We start from the raw sequence: 18,631 nt of genomic DNA, 5'->3' as shown, positions 1-18,631 counted from the left end.
GCTGGAATTGTCCCCATTGTTTTCAAGTTTGAGGGGCAACGCACAATTAACGCTGCACACGAGGCTGGGCCACGGGTTGACGGCACAACGGCTCGTTGTACGCTTAACTGTTTTAGGATTAGCTCCCGTTGCTCTGCCGTGTCTTGATCAAGCCGCTGTTCACCTTTCGCTGACCGAGGGGAAGGTGCAGGCAGTCGGTCAATATTGGGCAGGCTCTGAATAAAGGAAAGAAGCACATTTTATACAAACACAGACTTTTCTTCTTTAGCATCATTCATATACTTCGCTCAACCTTGTTTTTGGATGACCAAACATGAGGTCCAACACGAAACTCGTCGCCGATAAAAAATTCCACTAGTGACAAAGCATCATGACGATAGAGTCATCATTTGCGACATTTGTGCGGTTTTTGGCCACGACGCAATGCTATTAAATACTGCCCGTGGAAGCGACTCGAGACAGCTAGAAGTTCTCAATTATACATCTACAAAAACCTGAAATCAATTGTCATCCTCTTTTGAAACCAGAGTGCTGCTCAATCACTCAAGGTGAATCCCAAACTTCTTCACCAAGTACTTGTCAACCTAAATTTCATCACAACACACAACGCTCAACTGTGAAACACTACCAAAATGGCGTCCACAGACACTGTTGTCACGACCTCCTATCTCCTCGGGAACCTGCACTGCCCGACCTGTGTCACTTTGATTCGCTCCCTCTTACACGATGCCTTTGGCGACAATGTGCTTTGGGTTTCTCCAAATCTCGTTACCTCCGTTGTTACAGTCGAGCACAAAGAGAACTCCTCGGCTTCGGTTACCGGCATGCAAAGGGTACTTCAAGACGCTGGTTTCGAAATTTGCGGCCTCAACACAACCGCCAGAACTGCGAATGATCTCTATCGCACTTCCCAGGTCGACGGGGAGAGTAGCCGTGTCGCCGAGCATTCCGATGGCTGGTTGGATTCTTTCTTTCACTTTTGGCGCCCACAGGTATCACCTCTGGCGATAGAGGCCGCTCGTGCTGCCCACCTCGAAAATTGCGAAGCATGTAAATCCGAGAAAATCCACGAAAAGTCACCCTCTGATGATAAGAGAGGACTGGTTCGGGTCTCTTCTATCGTATCTGACACCCCTACCAGACGTTCTTCTCTACCTTATCCCCTCCAACAAGTGGTTACAGAAACATCGCCTACCCCATCATGGCGAGTTACACTCTCCATCGGCGGCATGACATGTGCTGTTTGTGTCAATACAATCACGCAGGAGATGGAAAAGTATCCTTGGGTCACAAAGGTCGCTGTAAACCTCGTTTCCAACAGCGCAACCATCGAATATATGGATGGTGATCGAGCACAGGAGATTGTTGGTGCCATCGAGGATCTCGGATACGATGCTACAATCGACGAGGTTGTTAATCTACAAGAGAAAAGGATTCCGGCTAATGAGCGTGAGGTCGAAGTGAGTGTCGATGGCATATTTTGCCAGCGATGTCCAGAGCGAATCGTCACAACCCTCAAGAGTCTTGCTCCAGGTCGACTACAAATCTTCCAAGAGCCTACTGTCCAGAACCCTATCCTAAGACTCCGATATACACCTGATGCTCCTAGATTTACCATCAGGCAGATCTTGCAAGCCATTGAAGCAGCCGACGAGTCTCTCAAAGCCTCAATCTACCATCCTCCCACACTCGAGGAGCGATCTCGAATCATCAGAGCCAAGCATCAACGAGCTCTGTTGTATCGTGTGATTCTTACCATTATTTTCGCTGCCCCTACCTTTGTTCTGGGCATAGTTTACATGAGCCTGCTGCCAGATTCCAATCACGGAAAGATGTACCTGATGAAACCTTGGGTCTCCGGACTCAGCCGCCTCGATATTTGTCTTTTCGCGCTTGCTACGCCGGTGTACTTCTTCGCCGCTGATGTGTTTCACGTACGAGCGATCAAAGAAGTACGGACAATGTGGCGAAGGGGAAGTCGCATGCCATTGATGCAACGCTTTTACAGATTCGGTAGCATGAATATGCTAGTTTCACTGGGAACAAGCATAGCCTATTTCTCCTCAGTCGCACAGATGATTGCCGCAGGGGCTTCTCGGAGAAAGCATCACGAATCTGGAGCCGAAATGTATTTTGACTCTGTCGTTTTCTTGACTCTGTTCCTTCTCGCGGGAAGACTCATCGAGGCGTACAGTAAATCCAAGACTGGCGATGCAGTCGAAATGCTAGGCAAGCTTCGTCCAACTACAGCCCTCCTCCTTGAAAAGGACAAGGCTGGGGGCCAGATCACTAGCACTGTGCCTGTTGATCAACTTGACTCCGGAGACATTATTCGTGTGCCTCATGGCGCATCCCCTGCTTCCGATGGCATTCTCGTTGGTGGAGACACCAACTTTGATGAATCGAGTCTCACTGGAGAATCCCGACTCATCAAGAAGACAGAAGGAGATCAAATCTTTGCAGGGACAATCAACAAGGCGGCAGCCGTTACTATGCGTGTCACGGGCGCCTCTGGGCAATCAATGCTAGACCAGATCGTTCAAGTTGTCCGGGAAGGTCAGACAAAAAGAGCACCTATTGAGCAGATCGCCGACCTTCTGACCACCTATTTCGTGCCTGTTATTACACTTATAGCAGTTCTTACCTGGATTATCTGGATGGTGCTTGGCTTTGCTGGCGCTGTCCCAGATCATGAGGAGTCCTCTTCTGGCGGCTGGGTAGTGTTTGCCCTCCAGTTTGCCATTGCCGTTTTTGTTGTTGCTTGCCCATGTGGCCTCGCACTTGCAGCACCCACAGCCATCTTTGTAGGTGGAGGTATCGCAGCTAAGCACGGTATCCTTGCCAAAGGTGGTGGTGAAGCGTTTGAGAAGGCGAGCAAGATTGATTGCGTCGTCTTTGACAAGACGGGTACTCTCACCGAGGGAGGACAGCCAAAAATTACCGATTCTGTACTCCTCCCAGACACTTCGTCAAGTGAAGAGGAACGTAGTGTTTTTCTATCAGCACTCAAGGCTGTTGAAGAGAGCAGCAGCCATCCTATAGCCAAAGCAATTGTCTCATTCTGTGGTGATGCACCGGCTAGCAATGTTCACAATCTCGAGGAGTTGGCTGGAAGGGGCATGAAAGCCTCGTTCAAGGGCATTGAAAACCAAGAGATGGACATGATTATCGGCAACGAACTCCTCATGCGAGAGTTTTCAGTAACTCTGACGCCTCGCATCTCTTCACTTCTCGAGACCTGGAAATCCGAAGCCAAGTCTGTTGCTATAATCGCCACCAAGGCATCATCTGCCGATAGCTGGACATTTGCCGCAGCGTTGTCCATCTCGGATCCGATCCGTCATGAGGCCATTCCTGTCATCCGAGCGTTGACTTCTCGTGGTATTCAGGTTTGGATGTTGTCTGGTGACAACGTCACCACCGCCCGCGCGGTGGCGCAGCGCGTTGGCATACCCTCGTCAAATGTCCTGGCGGAGGTTCTCCCATCGGACAAGGCAGCTAAGATCTCATCACTCCAAGCCTCTCTCCACGCACGCGGCTCAACGACCAAACGCGCTACTATCGCCATGGTCGGCGACGGGATCAATGACTCCCCCGCGCTCACGACGGCCGATGTGGGCATCGCCATAGGAACGGGAAGCGACGTAGCGATTAGCAGTGCAGCATTCGTGCTCGCAACGTCACAGCTTACGGCTGTAGTCACGCTCTTGGATCTCAGCCGCGCCGTGTTTGGACGGATTCGTGTCAACTTTGCGTGGGCACTTGTGTACAACATGCTTGCCGTGCCCGTCGCGGCTGGGTGTTTCTATCCGATTGTGACTTCTGGTGGAGAACGCGTAAGGCTGGATCCCGTGTGGGCGGCTCTCGCGATGGCGCTATCAAGCATCAGTGTAGTGTTGAGCAGCCTGAGCCTCCGGACTCGGGTTCCTGGTGTCGGATTTCGCTCTCGCAAGGTTGATATGGAGGAGTAGTATTAGCAGTAGCGGTACTGGTAGTGGTAGTAGCAGTGGTATAATTGCGTATTGTTCCATCGTTTAGATAGTACGAGCTCAGCCACCAGATTCTCAAATTCAGGGTTCTCTTAGATATGCACAGCTTACTATTCCGCTCTCACGTACCCCGTGCCATGCATATGCCATGCTGTCGATCTCATGTGGTGAACCAATAGACGAATTCTCGCAATCACCCTGTCTCGAAACTTTTGCCCAATGTGATTCTCTCTCGGTCCCGGCGGAGGTTACAAAGAACATGTCATTCACACCATTTTGGCTGGTGTGAGTCGTTGTTCGCCCGAGGGTTCCGCGATGACTTCACAGCCACGATTGATTAATCTGCCCTCAATTGAACAATTGAGCGTGCGCTGTTGCATTATGGAGCATTGCCGAGTGCAAGAATGCACAATATATTACAAACAATTAAAGCATGGTTTAATTGAGCAACCTAAAAATATAACACGTTGAGGTTGAGTTCAAAACACGTTTCATTGCGAATGAAACATGACGAGGTTCATGCACTCATCAACCTCGTATCAAGTAAAGCAAACTCCATAAAACAAGCTCGACTCGTATTTGTCCGCCACCCGCATACGCAACCGTCTCCATTCATGACTTGGGACTCAGACTATGTAGACACCCCCTGGCTCTGAGCGCGCAATCAAGTATTTCTCTTGAGTCATTCAAGAAAATTGTAATGTAATTTCATTCTCTCTACTGCGGTAACTGTGCAATTGCATTCGGCAGTGCATGCAATTGGAATCTATTTGTTTGCTTACACTACATTACATCCTCCGTCGGACACGTCAAAATCCGAATTCGAAGGATTTGACTGTTTGCGGGAGAGAGGACTACGTGATTGGTCAAAGTACCAAGTAAGCCTACCAAATTTGGTAACTGGCCCCACAGCGTAGGGGAGGACCCTGTAAAGGCGTATTGTCAGGCAGTAAGGAAGGCTTATTTTAAGGCACTACCAACGCTGCACTGACTTACACATTCAAACATGGTCTGTAGCGTATAATTAGCCTCCATTTTGGGCTTATTCACAGGCATTCACTTGTAAGAATATGGCTTACAGTTAACCTCGCAAGGATGGCACAGAGAAGGCATTGTTGATGATTCAACACTAAAGGTATTGGAGATCGCGGCATGTCGCCCGATTTGTATTGGGTAGGAAAGGTAAATAATACTAAGTTGTAATTTGGTATCTGTATTGTTCTTAGATGTTGTGATTGGGCCCCCAAAGATTTATACCCCATTAAATAACTCCATGATCCAAATCCTTCCAAAATGTGGCAGTATGATGACTCCTTAACCTAATCCTATTCCTATTCACCCCATCATATACCCGATTCCAATCATAGGGCGTAATACTTTGTAGAGGCCGTCAAACAACATTGATACTGCGTAATCCCGAAACCTTCCAACCTAATCCCAAGACAATGATCCAATAGTAATAATGCACACGCCCCCTTATCCCCGGGGAGGCTTCTGTCTTTCATGCAAGCCCCAATAAACGCCGGTCTTTCGGTGGAAAGACTGTAGAAAAAACAAAGTAGTTGTAATAGAACAAAGGGAATAATGCTGAGTGGCTTGTCGGCCAACTCATGGTGTATCTGGTTCTCTAAGAAAGCAGATGGAGAAGAAAAAAATGAACAACCAACGAACGCCATGCCAAGCTCTCTTTTTTGATGCGAAAAGTAATGGATGCAAAGATCGATATAATGCCAAATAGCGGTCCGTGTAACGCCAAGACTATGCATTAGGTATCAAGCGCGTGCCCGATCGTGGGTAGCTATTCATCGCACAGCGACGCTACCACCGAGAAGACGACCCCACATGCCGCGCCTTGAGCGCTGCTGTTGCTGTTGATGTTGCTTCTTGGATGAGGTCTCATGGAGTTGCTGGTACTGTTGGTACTCATCGGCAGTGATCTCATACGGAAGCATGCGGCCAGCAGGCATGTGCGCCTTGGGGTAGTCAACATCGGGAATGATCTGGACGGGTGAGTCGTAGAGGCTGCCCTGTTGAGACTCATAGTAGTAAGGCTCGGACTCGGAGGTCTCGAGAGGAGTGGTAGCTTGTGAGTAAGCGCGGCCAGAAGAAACAGATGAGGCGTAAGAGCTAGAAGAGCTGCTGTAGCTGAGGCCAGGAGGAGTGAAGTTTCCAGAAAGGTTTCGTGCGTGCTCGGGTGTTGATCCTCGAGAGCGAGAGTGGCCGCGAGAAGAAGCTGGGCTGGGATATCGGGTGGAGGCTGCATAGAGCTCCTTCTGTCGTCGCTTCTCTTCGCGGTGTCGAATCTTTCTGGCATGTCGCTCGGCAATCTTGTGGCGGAGGGGCTCAAGGAAGTCGTCGAGATCCCGGTAAAGGTCCTCCTCAGTAATTCGAAGATCCCATTCAAGAAGGAAGAGAAGCTGCTTCTCCATGAGGTTGACCTCAGTGCGGCTGAAGCCAAAGCTGTAGCACTCAGTGGTAATGTGGCTGTAGTTGGCCCAGTGCTTGTTCTTGGGTGAGCTGTCATTGAGGTACTTGGCGGAAAGAATCAAAGCAGCGAGGAAGATGCGGTGGGCGGTACATCGCAGACCACGAGCCATGGGCTGAAGTTTCGACTTGAGACGACCGAGGTAGACCAGTGTTGACATGAGTGTAGGAACCTGGACATTGGAAGAGACGACAAGCTGTGTGATGAACTCCTCAAGGGTGGGGAGAGCTCCGTCTTCGGATCGAACGGTTCGGGGCTCGGGACTCCTGGGAGGAGTTGGGAGGTTCTGGCGAGGCTCGGCGGGAGCGGGAGGCATGAGAGTCGAGTCGCAGGCGATGACGTTGTGGGCGGCTTGGGCGAGGTATGCAATCATATCTCGACCCACAGGCTGGTAGACGAATTGTTCCAAGGCGGTCTTGTTGAGTTCCTCCATGGTGAGATATCGTAGTGATGATGCAGAAGCCATTGTGTGTATGTGTATGTGTGAGTGGGTTGAGAGAGGAAGAAGAGGTTGTATAAGTGAGAGGATGATAGAGATATACTACACGGGAGGGCGGACCGTGTGTAAGTGAAGAGAAGGTGGGGTGAGGTGAGGTTGATAGGCCTTGAACCTTGACCTATTGCAAAAGCAGAGCAAAGCAAAGCAAAAGCAAAAGCAAGAGGCAGATGATTAATATCAATCGAATGTGACTAGAAAGAGGAACCAGGGGCCAAGCAAGATGAAGGTGCGTGAGGATAGATATATCAAGAGATCAGAGGCTCATGTGAGGACCCTAGAGAAACTGGCTTCGTAAGTAATGGAGCTAAGGGTGACGTTTTGGGTGTGAATGTGGAGGATGGAGGGGGGGCAGGGGCGTGTCTTTTGGAGGCTGAGCGCGCCGCGTCGCTGTCTCTAATGCTAATGCTAAGGCTCGCTGAAAACTCCAAGGCCGACAGGGGTTCACAGCGAAAGCGAGCCCAGTGCCACAAGCGGGCTGGGCTTTTCTTTTGGGCTTGGCTTGGATGGGCTGGGCTGGGCTGGGCTGGGGTGTGCAAGGTGCAGGGGTGAAGAATTTTAGAGGGTGGTCACTCACTGGGTCGTAGGGGAGACTAGTCGGAGATGTCTCGAGACTAGGTCAGGTCCAGTTATTCAGTGGACTGCAGCGAGCAATGCAACTAACAACTGAGGTGCTGGGGCGGTCTGGCCGGGAGGGGGATAAATGCTTTCTTTGGTTGGATGACTTCAGCTTGGATTCGAGTGAAAGAGCAAGATGCCACTCAAAAACTTGAATAGGTGCTCCGGTGGCGAAACGAGAGCGGACCGTGGCTTGGAGGAGTTGCGAAGAAACCTCAACAGTAACAGATGATCCTTGTACTGCGTTGCGTTGCGTTGCAGATGCGGCGTAGCAGGTAGCAAATATCACAATGTCTCGCCGGTTGCTGTGCTGCGTCCGTCTCGGTATTGGCTATGTCTCGGTTTTTTTCTTGTTTCTTGTTCGTTTTACCGAACAACGAGATTGTAACTGATTAGGCGTTTGTTTTCAGAAACGTGCCGTGGGTCCTTTGTTTCGGTTGACTCTGATATTGATTAAAATGCCAGAAACAATTAATCCTCAAAAGAAAGCAGAGTCCAGATCCGGTAGCCGCGAATCTAAAGGATAAGTGCGTGAAGTGATATGTCGCTGAGAGCTGTTTGCTCTGCCGGGTACGGGATAAGGCGTTCGAGGCCCTGCGTTTGGCACGGCGATGAGCGAATAGCGGAAAAAAGAATATCGACACCTTTCCCAAGGCGTTCAGGAACTGCTCCGACGGGAATAAGATGAAGCGATTTAGACTTTATGTCGCTGTGGCTTGAAGCTCGATCTGGGCGAGATGCGAGTCTAAGTTGACTGCTGTGGGGGAGGCGTTGAGTGCTCTGGAGTGAACCGGAATGGTGGTTAAAGTGAATGATGAGTATTCAGGTCAAGTTATTTGAAATACGTGACGTGGGTGGATGATACTCAAGGTTGGCCGATAGATCGAGATCGGTGAAGCTTGAGTCTATTTGGTGTAGATGAAGATGTTGATGGTGATGAGGTGAGATGAGATGAGATGAGATACTCAAAACAGACGAAGAGATCAAGAGTTATATAACCAAACAATGATATCAAGACCGGCTTGACAAGGGAAGGAATATTGGTTATTCGGTTCTTGATTAATCCAGAGGGTCAGGTCGGACTGGAATTTTAAGATTGCATACAAAGGGAGAGAGCTTGCACCTCCGCAGAGTATTGAATTGAATTGAAGGGTTGAGGTAGTGGTTGGCGAACCTGCACCAAACGAGAATCGATAGTGGGTGGGGATTAATGATGCAAGAATCGTCAAGACTCTTATTTTGGTGAGTACGGTCAAGTACGTAATTTTTGTTGTCCAAGGGATGGGATGTGCTGTACCTGCCAGAGGTATGCGGGAATGGTCGAAACGGACGTGGTAAGACGAGGCAAACGAGAAACAAACACTACAATGTATGATCGGCCCCAAGAATTCCAGACGCAACGCAAAAGGACGGAAGAGAGAGAAGATGGTGATAGTGGAGTCGGAGTCGGATTAGGATGGGATGGGATGAAGATGGTAGTAATAATAAGAAAAAGAGTGACAAGATGAAACGGAAGTGATGGGCATCTTAATAGTAGTACCTTGACCCAGGACCATTCTACCTGGTCTTGCTTGTCTACGCGAAAGTCTTGAGATTGTGAAATTCATTGGCTCACTTTACTTGATTACGATCCATGGATTACAGTACTGTACTGTAGATGCGCTGGCTACGAATAGAAGCACAGCTAAGCCCTTTCAGAGGCAGAACAATCCTCCTCCAACCAAACGGCATCAACACGTCCTCATCTCGAAGCCCAAGAACCGCCCAGCAGGACCGTGTATGAGTTTTTAGAAAACACGAATTCCTCCGACCAGTAGAATCTCCAGACTTTGCATCTCTCTAAACGCTGGGAAGCCAGGGGCTGGGCTGCCTTGTCCGTGCGTGATTGGACGCAAGAAACATCAAACACGCGAAACTGGCTGCAGGCATTTCTTCGGGCGGCTCTGCATCCCACGATTGGTCGAGGTGCAACTTGACTTGAAACCGGGCTATCTGATGCAAAACTGGGGCCGGATTGGTGTTTGGTGAGGGGGAGGCGAAGACAAGACAAGACAAGACAAGACAAGACAAGAGACCTCGAAACCACAAACAGATCAACGCCCAGAGGAGAAACTAGAGTTAGTAAGATGAGGACCCTGCATTTCTTCAACTCTTGAACGCGTATTGCAAGTTGATTGATCTACAGGGCTCGAGCAGGAAACCCCTCACTCAAGTTACAAACATGGTTATAGATATGTTTATCCTGAACATCCATATATAAGCGCTCATATATATACCCTCAGGCATTAAACAAATGCACCGCCGTTAAAGCATGAATGACAAAGGTACCCCGTTTATTGTGTTGGATGCACGCACGCACGCATGCATCTACCTACAGCGGGCCGCTTGAACAGCTCAACGACTTGACCTCCATGACAAGTGGTACAATCGTGGCGATTGACTTGATTTGGGTTACAGCGTTTCGGCTCTCTCTTGTCCCGCCTCGTGCAGCACTCGTACAGTACAGTACAGTACGGACATAACCACAGAGACAGAGACAGAGACAGGTCAATCTCGCTCCGAAAGCCGCTGTATCTTGCATGTTGATCACACACGTGTTTCAGTCAGAAAGGCTATGTCTGTCTGTACCTCCGTGATAAGAGTCCTTCTCGTTGATACTACACTGGACTGTACCTGTGGCTGCCTGCAAGTACAAACACCTTTCAAGCCCTGCACTAGGTGAAATGTTAAAAAACCATAAAATCATTGGTTGACATGATTCATTCCTTGCGCCACTATCAACGCTACGCAAATAATACAAACGGAAAATCATTGTTGGACGGCAGAAGCAAATAATGTGAGACGCCAAGAGGAGCTGACTTGCGACACTTTGGATCCTCTTTGGCCTTTCTCGTTCATCTGCGTTACAAGGCAATTACCCTGAAGCGAAGCCAGCGGAAACACAAACACAAACGACAGCCACCTAGCTAGCTAGCACAGCTCAAACACCAGTTGGCTAACCTTCAACAACCCGGTATTGTTTGTATGCATCTTGATCTAACCCCAGCTGCCCGGAACAAAAAGAGCGGCCAATGCGTTGAATTCCACGTTGTTACACTGCACACAGACCAGTTGAAGTTATCGCACCTAGAGAGTATAGCACTTGACGATGGAGGTTTATTAGCTTATCAGACCACTTTTCTTCTTCCCTTTTCTTTCCACTATTTCAAATAAGCGCAGCCATATCCCAATCGTGAGACTCAGATTGACTTGGTGGCGCTTCACTCAGACCCAAACCCTTGGGTTCAGATCCAAACGAGCGAGACCTGTAGCGGAAAGGATGGCGGATTGACAGGGCGTCGTTCACCACCGAGTCACATTCCTCTCGTCACCGACTGTTGCTTTTTCTTCTTCTGCCAGCTCTGCTTCCGGTTGTGCCTTATTTTCTCTGTCGTGATGGCTTCGTCTAGGGGCCGATGGCGTTCGGAAGACAGCCACAGACCCAACACTTGAGATACTCGTTTGGTTGACTAATAATGGCCAGCACAACAATACCTCAAAAAAGAGGTCTTGGCGATCCATAAGATCAACCCACGGGTTCAACTCTGGATACCACCTGTCCGTACTATGGATAGTACTATCCACAGCGGCCATCCCGCAATAGATTCATCGAGTCCTATCGGTTATGCATAGACCACCGAGCCAAAAGGGCCTCTCATTTCGTGCATAGGCATTCCGGGCTTCATGGAGGCTCTCTCCCTACAGATGCATGTGGTGATAATCGTCAATCACCGACCTCCTTCACCTGACGCCATCAGCCAGCCTCGAAGCGATAGCCCATCAAATGAGCCGTTTCATCCCTTGTCTTTGTTCATTGTCTGTAGACTGTTCATCCTTGAAGATCAAACTGCCATCTGTCTCAGTCCATGCAAATAGTCCCCAGACTCTAGGCCTGAAGGAGGAGCACTAGAGCACCCCCCTGCACAACATCCTCCTGTGAGTGCTACGAGATGCAACCACCAGGCTTCACACACTGACTGATCCCGTCGGTCGGCAGACGCCACTAGCTTGGCTCGGGAGCAGCCCGTTTGAGGAATGCACAGGAAGAAAAAAAAAAAGGTGGGCATCACCGCCAATGGCTCACGCGAGGGAGACTTTTTATCCTTACAGAGCAACACCTGATCTGATGATTACGGCCTGTCTATCTATTCCTTGTAAACCTTACCCTGACAAAGGAAGAAAGGTTAATCAATAAACCTATCCAGGGTGATGAGAGTTATCAACTGAAGCCACTCGAGAAAGGCATCGATGGTTGACTCTGCATACCAACCAAGAGGCCCCTGCACTAAAACCAAACGCCCCCCTTGACCTTCAAGTTCAAGCCCTGGAGATCCCCATCAAGCTCGACCAGGATCTTCATCCCCATTCCCATTTTTAGCCTTTACTCACCAAGACTCACTTACTCACAGCTCACAGCAGCCCTACACTACGCTACAATTGTCGGCCCGCCGTAGATTCTTCAGCCAAGTCGAGATTGAGTTAGCCTGGTCGATTTGTCCTTCTTGCCATGAGGGCATCGAGGATCGGATGTGTAGTGATCATCTGAGTATATCGCGAGATCTAGTGGTCTGATTGCGTTTATGGCTCTATCTTTTCCAAGTGACGAGGTCTCTAGCATGACCGTTTGCATTCACTTGTTCCTGACAGTCATGTCACTATCTCATCGATGGACTTAAAAAACTCTTTCTCACCGCTGTTGATCTTGGTTGGAGCCATGAAATCTACTTCAACCACTGACAATTCACAGGGAGTCATTCATCCATCCATCCTCTCACGATAGTCACCCACAGCAGTCCACAGTCCACTCACTATCAAGCCCCTAACCCCTGGCCCCTGAGCCCTGAGCCATTCATGGCAAACTCACTGAAGCCACCGTCGCACGCCCCCAAGATCCTCTCATATTTGACTCTTCTCATTGGTCCGCCCCGCATATGTATCCCTGACGCCTGCATGTCAAAAACGCGTGGCTCTGACTCGCTGCGAAAGAGTTTGCTCCGAGAAGATGTGGCTGAGGTTGAGAATTCGTCTTGGTTTACGCAGAGTGACTGTGGCTCATGCTCCGGATGTAGACTGTGGCGACGCCGACACGTAGGTATGTACGAGACCGGCCGGCCGACCGCTTTCGGGGCCTGCAGTTCCCCGTTCTCCCTGCAGTCAAGCTCAAACCGTATTGTCGTTTGGCTGGTTTCGGTCTATGCAGCTATTCGCGGTATGTTTTGTCGTTGATTCTATAGGTTCTAATTGTGTTTAGTTTGTAACTTGTCCTCAACTCACACCACTACATATGGACTCGTGCGTTGTATCCACCCAACATCTCGACCTTGGAAACTTGATATTCAAGACGGTCATCATTTGATCTCAAAAACCCAACAAACCCATAAACTCTCAAGGATCAAATAGCCACTATCTCGGCTCTTCCATGCCCTATCCCCAAGGTCTGTCCTAGTAGAAGTGGCTGCTGAGGGGTCAATGCCATCTCATGACCTGGTCTGGGCCACTTTGTCCGCGTGGTTGGGCTAGTCTAGCCTCATGCTCAAGTTCATGCTCATGCCCAACATCAACACCATTGCTTGTGACGATGCGGGGAAGATGGACTAGAGCCAAACTAACTGCCTTGAATCCATCCGTGATCGGGGCATCAAGATGACTCCTCATATTGCGGTGAAGACATGGGAATCCATTTCCATTCACTTACTGGATACTACCACCAACACGAACTCCAACTCGTATTCAATGCTGGATCTACACTTGACCGATCAATCCAACCACACCAAACCAAGCCATGCCAAATAAATCAAGCATAATTGTTTGTTAATATTCATCCTCTTTGAGTTCATTCTTCCGTGGTTGCGTCCGAAGCTTTCCTCGCCCTCGCCCTCGCCCTCCTCCTCGGCCACGGTTGATCGGTCGGTCCGGGCGAATCTCGAACGGAGCGGAGTTCCGAGCTGCCTCTGGTCCCCAGTTTTCGAAGCCTCGGCTCAACCCGCGGGATTGGCGCTTCCCGCTGTTAAACGTTGACCCCTGGTCCAGCTGCTGCACTGCCGCTGACGATCGCCTGAATATAGGTGACAGCTACTATAAGCCATACCTAGTATCTCAGCAGTGTAGGGATTCAAGCTTGATGCATAATGACATAGCTTAAAGAGGCTTCCCAAGAGTCAAGATGCTGATACTGTTGAGTTTACTAGGCTTGGTCTCCAAATTCAAGGCCGTCAATGTATTGGCTCTAGAGTGTCTATTCTCTTGGCTGCCTCCCGTATTCATCCCAATGCCAACAACAAAACAACTCCAACATAACTAACATAGTATACGAATACAACATAGCCCCAATGATTATCAGGAGCCGTTTCATAACTTTTCGATACATCTTTCACTGCAGCTGAAACACGATACTCTAACATTGGATCTATCCTATCGCAGTCAGGCGCTTACGCTGCAAGCGCCGGTTTCACTACATACCCTTGCTCGCTATTCTTGTCAGGCGGCTAATTGTTCAAACATGCCATGTAGCTTACATGATCCTGCAGAAGTAAGTAAGTTACTAGAATAGAATTATATATCGTAGTACCGGCGGCTCTTTAGTTTGGGCCGCCGGACGAACTACGGGCGCCTATGTGTCATGTTATGTTATGCCTCTACATTGAATAGACGCCCGTAGAATCTCATGTAGATTGTGGCCCTTTCATTTCTTCTGTGGCAGTGCAAGATTGCCAAGATGATTTAGACCAATAAATTAATCAGAGACATACAATGCCATTGTTATCGTGGTCCATCATAATGGCCGGCTACTAATATCGGGCCCTGTTCTTCCCGAGTCGTCGGTAAATATCCTCAAACTCTTCCGAGGATTGGAATGGGCTGTGTCACGATGGGCTACGAAATTGGCCGTTTGTAATTCCTCCCAGATATCCTTCTCGCTTCTTTGCATCAGCGCCAAGTGACCGTTGTTCGCCTTCTAGTGTGTATCTAACCTCTAGATGATGTGACAGTGATCTCACAGCATGGTCCTAACACTGGGGATGATGGCATATACAGTCAGTCATAGTCATTCATCAATTGTTCTGCCTTGGTGTGCAACTCCGGATATCAAACCGCACGCTGAGCCATATATCTACAAAGCACATTCCAAGACCAAAGCATCGCGATTAAAAAGTCTGCCACCCTTGCTAAGAGAGAACCCAGTTTATCATGTTTTCCGTTCGCCTTCCAAACGCCTCAAAGTCAGGCTGTTGCTTACCCGTTGGTTTTCAACTGCTCTGCCACATCAACTTCACACCATTGTCTCTCGTGAATTGGCCCAACCTCCAACAGCTTTCAACCCAACAGCTTCAGTTTGTCACGCATATTGTTGGTCATCATAAATATTACTTGTGAGCCTCGTAAGTGGCCAAGCAATAAACGAGGCCAAACCAGGCAAGGCGAGCCAATGTCTGTTTGTCGTTCAAGTGACAATCACTGCGCAATGTTGCTTGGGCAGTGCTGCTGTTGCCATATCAATGTCATCTTCTCCTCGGCCCGGGAGAAGCGCCAACAGTATCCTGGAAGGAGAGAATACCTTGGTCCCGCTCGTCATTTGGCGGTGGAAGTTTAGTGCATCTGCATCTGCATCATCTGGTATGGAGCTCCATATCCCATCTAGTGATAGTAGCCATTTGTCTGAGCGGATGCTTGCTCCTGTGCCAGGAGAGGCTCGAAGTAAGGGTGGTTGTAGGCAGCCTTAGCTGAAATACGCCCAGCAGGGTCGTACACCAACAACATCTCGAGCAATTCAAGTCCATGGGCGTCGAGGTCCTTGCAAAGGTCCTTGCTGTAGTCGCGTTGCCACTTGGGGAAGGATGCCTTGAAGTCAGGGTAGGATGTGACGCCAGGCCAATTCTCTTCAGAGGGGGTACCGAGGATGCTAATTGATTGTCAGCTAAGTCAAAACTCGAAACTCTGTACAATCCTAATGCTTACCGGAAGATCTTGAAGATCTCATCAATTTCAGAATCACCGGGGAAAAGAGGCTTTCTTGTACACATTTCGGCAAAGATACAGCCAACGGACCACATGTCGACACCAGTCGAGTATTGACGCCCTCCTAGGAGAATTTCAGGGGCTCGGTACCAAAGGGTAACGACCTCGTGGGTGTATGTGCGCAGAGGCACGCCAAAGGCACGGGCAAGACCGAAATCAGCGAGCTTGAGGTTACCCTCCTTGTCGATCAGGAGGTTCTGGGGCTTGAGATCGCGGTGGAGGACACGGTGGGAGTGGCAGTACTTGATACCGTCGCAAAGCTGGAACATGAACTTTCGAACAACCATATCGCCCAGGCCAAGATGCTGCAAGTGAGGCGATGAACCCTCGGGCAGGGCCTTGCCTCGACCGCCATCGCTCACGGGGAGAGACTCCATGTACTTCTTGAGATCGAGGTCGAGAAACTCGAAGACAAGGTACAGCTTGTGACCATCGGCATGGACGATGTTGAACAGACGAACAATGTTGGGGTCTCGCATCTCTTTCAGGAGAGAGATTTCGCGGATGGCGGTACTGGGGACGCCCTCATCTTCAGCTTCGAGGCGGATCTTCTTCAGGGCGACAATTCGACCGCCATTGGCAAGGTCCCGGGCTTTGTAGACGACACCGTAGGTACCTGGAAAGTGTCAGTGTTGAATTTTCGGAAGGGCAAAGGTTGTGGCGTGAAGATTTCAGGGCAAGCATCACAAGGCTTCTCTGTACACGTACCTTCACCAATCTTTTCCAACTTCTGGTAGTTCTCCATGGTCGGTGATATGTCCCTGTACCTGTTTGCGAAGACGGAAAGGCAGGTCGAGGATCGGATTGAAGAAAGGATGAAACGCGCGAGTCGCTTCGAGAGGAATTAAGCGAGAGACACTGCGTCGGCGGCGTTGACGGTGCTAGCTGAAGGTCAAGCTCGAGATGCGGTGGGACAGGTCAGAGAGTAAGCCAAGGTACGACAAGGATCGGTGTGGGTGTCTCGTTTCGTTATGCGATCGTTATGAGATGGAGAAATACGTGGAACAAGTCCAGACTCGAGTTGCTCCGACAGCAGAGAAATGTCTTATCTTACCGTCTTTATCTCCTTGCTCGTCGGTGACCTGGACCTGGAAAAAGAGGTTCTACTGCCGATGGTGGGGGAGGAAAGAAGAGAACAAGGCGGGGGACGTGGACGAAGAAATATGGTCCAGCTACTAACAGTGAACACCTAGAGATGAACAGGGACAGCAAAAGATTCAACGCCAGCAATGCAAGGGATTTTTGAAGGGCGCATTTACGAATATTCGTATTCTTGATGAATATCGCCAAAATGGTGATGTTGATGGCGGCGTCGTTGCTGAGATTTGGGTTTGTGGCGGGCGTTGTGGACAATGTCCCTGAAAGTCCCTGAGATCTTTCGTGATGGAGGATGAAATGAAATTACCTTGTCTTGTGTTTACTTTGGACGAGATGGGATTGGACTGGTTTAGTTTCGTTTGGCGCGTCAACAATGCAACCTTAGTAGACGCATCATTCAGTGCAGTGGCAGCGCGGTTCTCACAAGTCATGTCACTAAAATCCAGGGACCTTCAGAGGGACCCCCTGTAGCGATCGCAACACGACAGCAGCTGAAGTCATTCAATAGCGCATCCTTTGGAACTAGCTCGACTGCTCACGTTGGACTTCTGATCAGCCATTGGTGAGAGTGATTCACATGCTCGATTACATCTTGTATCTCCTATGGTTGTCTCGGGGAGTCGGGCAATTTGAGGCTGCTATAATACGCGTCTTAGTCACGTTCCAATCTCTTTGTCTCTCTCTCCTTTGTCTTTGTCTCTGTATCTGTCTCGGGAGTGTTCAAAGCATGACGTTCTTCGGAATGACCAGAAGGAGATATTAATCATGGAGCATAACTGTCACTTGCTTTCATTGGACGAATACCATTGAGGAATTTCACCAAGTCATAGATATATCGATTTCAGAAGTCTTGACTCAAGTTGACATACTCTTATGGTTATGAAAGTCAAAGTCTCGGATGTTATATATTCACCCAGCAACAATGATATTTCTTGGTTGCCAAGAAAAAGAGTACATCGTCAATTGAACAGCATATATAGGACAGAAAAATTTACGTACGATTGCTTCATTTAAAACAAACCATATGTGTATATATCAGACACATCAGAAGCAAAAATATCAATTCGACGCAGGCCTGATTCGAACAGACGCCTCCGAAGAGAATAGATTTCTAGTCTATCGCATTAGACCACTCTGCCACTGCGCCTTAGCGAATTGATGAAAGACAACAAATGATTGGCAATTATACAGCTGATTTAAACCGAAACGGGCGACGACGGGAACACAAGAAGCAGTACTCAGGGATTAGATTAGAGATTCACGATAGAAGTTATAGCTTTGGAGTTTGTGTTAAATCCTACGAAGTTTAAACCCGTCGTGTTTGTGTGTCCGGTTGCTGAGACAATTGAGCTGCATATGCTGGTCTCATGAGTTACTTTAGTAACCGTCATGCTTCAAAGTTGACTATAAGAGGTTAAAAAGATCTTGTTATTGAGAAGTGCAAGTATCTGTTTGATTGAGATAAGTTGATAAAAGTCAGGACAGACCAATCTGATACTCGAGGGTCTGAGGAAAAGCCAGGATAGCACCAGTAATCGATGATATGAACAACTTCTCAACAACGTATGAGATTTATTTTCTTCTTTCCTCCTGTGGAAATCGTGTAATAACTGATACACAACCCAGGTCTCGGGTTCATAAGCTCGGCATAGTAGTGAGCAATATCAATTCCGCATCGATCTTAAATTCTAAGGACATAGCGCGGTTGACTCCAGGGTAGAGGGAGCATCTCCAATATAGGAAACATTCAACACAATAAGAACTCAATGGGACTAAAAGATAGTGCATGTACAGGTAGTAAGAGGATTCTTTTTAAAAGATAGTGAAATATGAGTCCGGGTTTCAATGCTATATGCCGTGGGATATCATGGTATATGCTATGACAACGAG

General features: G+C 48.8%; 3 protein-coding genes and 1 non-coding gene across 4 annotated transcripts; 1 reads left to right on the top strand and 3 right to left on the bottom strand.

Moving 5' to 3' along the window:
- Positions 1 to 632: 632 nt before the first annotated feature.
- On the top strand, positions 633 to 3,971 carry BKA55DRAFT_503030 (E1-E2 ATPase-domain-containing protein; the record flags this gene model as incomplete). Its single annotated transcript, XM_046186973.1, has 1 exon — positions 633 to 3,971. The coding sequence occupies one exon, from the start codon at positions 633 to 635 to the stop codon at positions 3,969 to 3,971; it is 3,339 nt and encodes a 1,112-aa protein (XP_046053860.1).
- Positions 3,972 to 5,791: 1,820 nt separating this feature from the next.
- On the bottom strand, positions 5,792 to 6,940 carry BKA55DRAFT_503263 (uncharacterized protein; the record flags this gene model as incomplete). Its single annotated transcript, XM_046186994.1, has 1 exon — positions 5,792 to 6,940. The coding sequence occupies one exon, from the start codon at positions 6,938 to 6,940 to the stop codon at positions 5,792 to 5,794; it is 1,149 nt and encodes a 382-aa protein (XP_046053859.1).
- Positions 6,941 to 15,125: 8,185 nt separating this feature from the next.
- BKA55DRAFT_235365 (kinase-like domain-containing protein) lies at positions 15,126 to 16,554 on the bottom strand. The gene is made up of 3 exons (XM_046185290.1): positions 16,352 to 16,554; positions 15,584 to 16,259; positions 15,126 to 15,527 (listed from the first exon to the last, which is right to left on the bottom strand). The coding sequence occupies exons 1-3, from the start codon at positions 16,386 to 16,388 to the stop codon at positions 15,263 to 15,265; spliced, it is 978 nt and encodes a 325-aa protein (XP_046053858.1). The 5' UTR covers positions 16,389 to 16,554; the 3' UTR covers positions 15,126 to 15,262.
- Positions 16,555 to 17,806: 1,252 nt separating this feature from the next.
- Positions 17,807 to 17,888, bottom strand: BKA55DRAFT_t56. Its single transcript has one exon. It is a non-coding gene; the product is annotated as a tRNA-Ser (tRNA).
- Positions 17,889 to 18,631: the final 743 nt, after the last annotated feature.

The sequence above is a fragment of the Fusarium redolens genome (genome assembly GCF_020744475.1).
Source record: "Fusarium redolens strain MPI-CAGE-AT-0023 chromosome Unknown BKA55scaffold_3, whole genome shotgun sequence".
In the NCBI taxonomy this organism is placed as follows: domain Eukaryota; kingdom Fungi; phylum Ascomycota; class Sordariomycetes; order Hypocreales; family Nectriaceae; genus Fusarium; species Fusarium redolens.
Note: the sequence above shows the minus strand (reverse complement) of the source record. Positions and strands in the feature narration are given on the sequence as shown.

Coding starts and splice junctions, on each gene's coding strand:
- BKA55DRAFT_235365 (XM_046185290.1), bottom strand. CDS start 16,388: ATGGAGAACTACCAGAAGTTGGAAAAGATTGGTGAAG. Junction 16,260..16,351: donor GTTGGAAAAGATTGGTGAAG/GTACGTGTACAG, acceptor GACACTTTCCAG/GTACCTACGGTGTCGTCTAC. Junction 15,528..15,583: donor GAGATCTTCAAGATCTTCCG/GTAAGCATTAGG, acceptor ACAATCAATTAG/CATCCTCGGTACCCCCTCTG.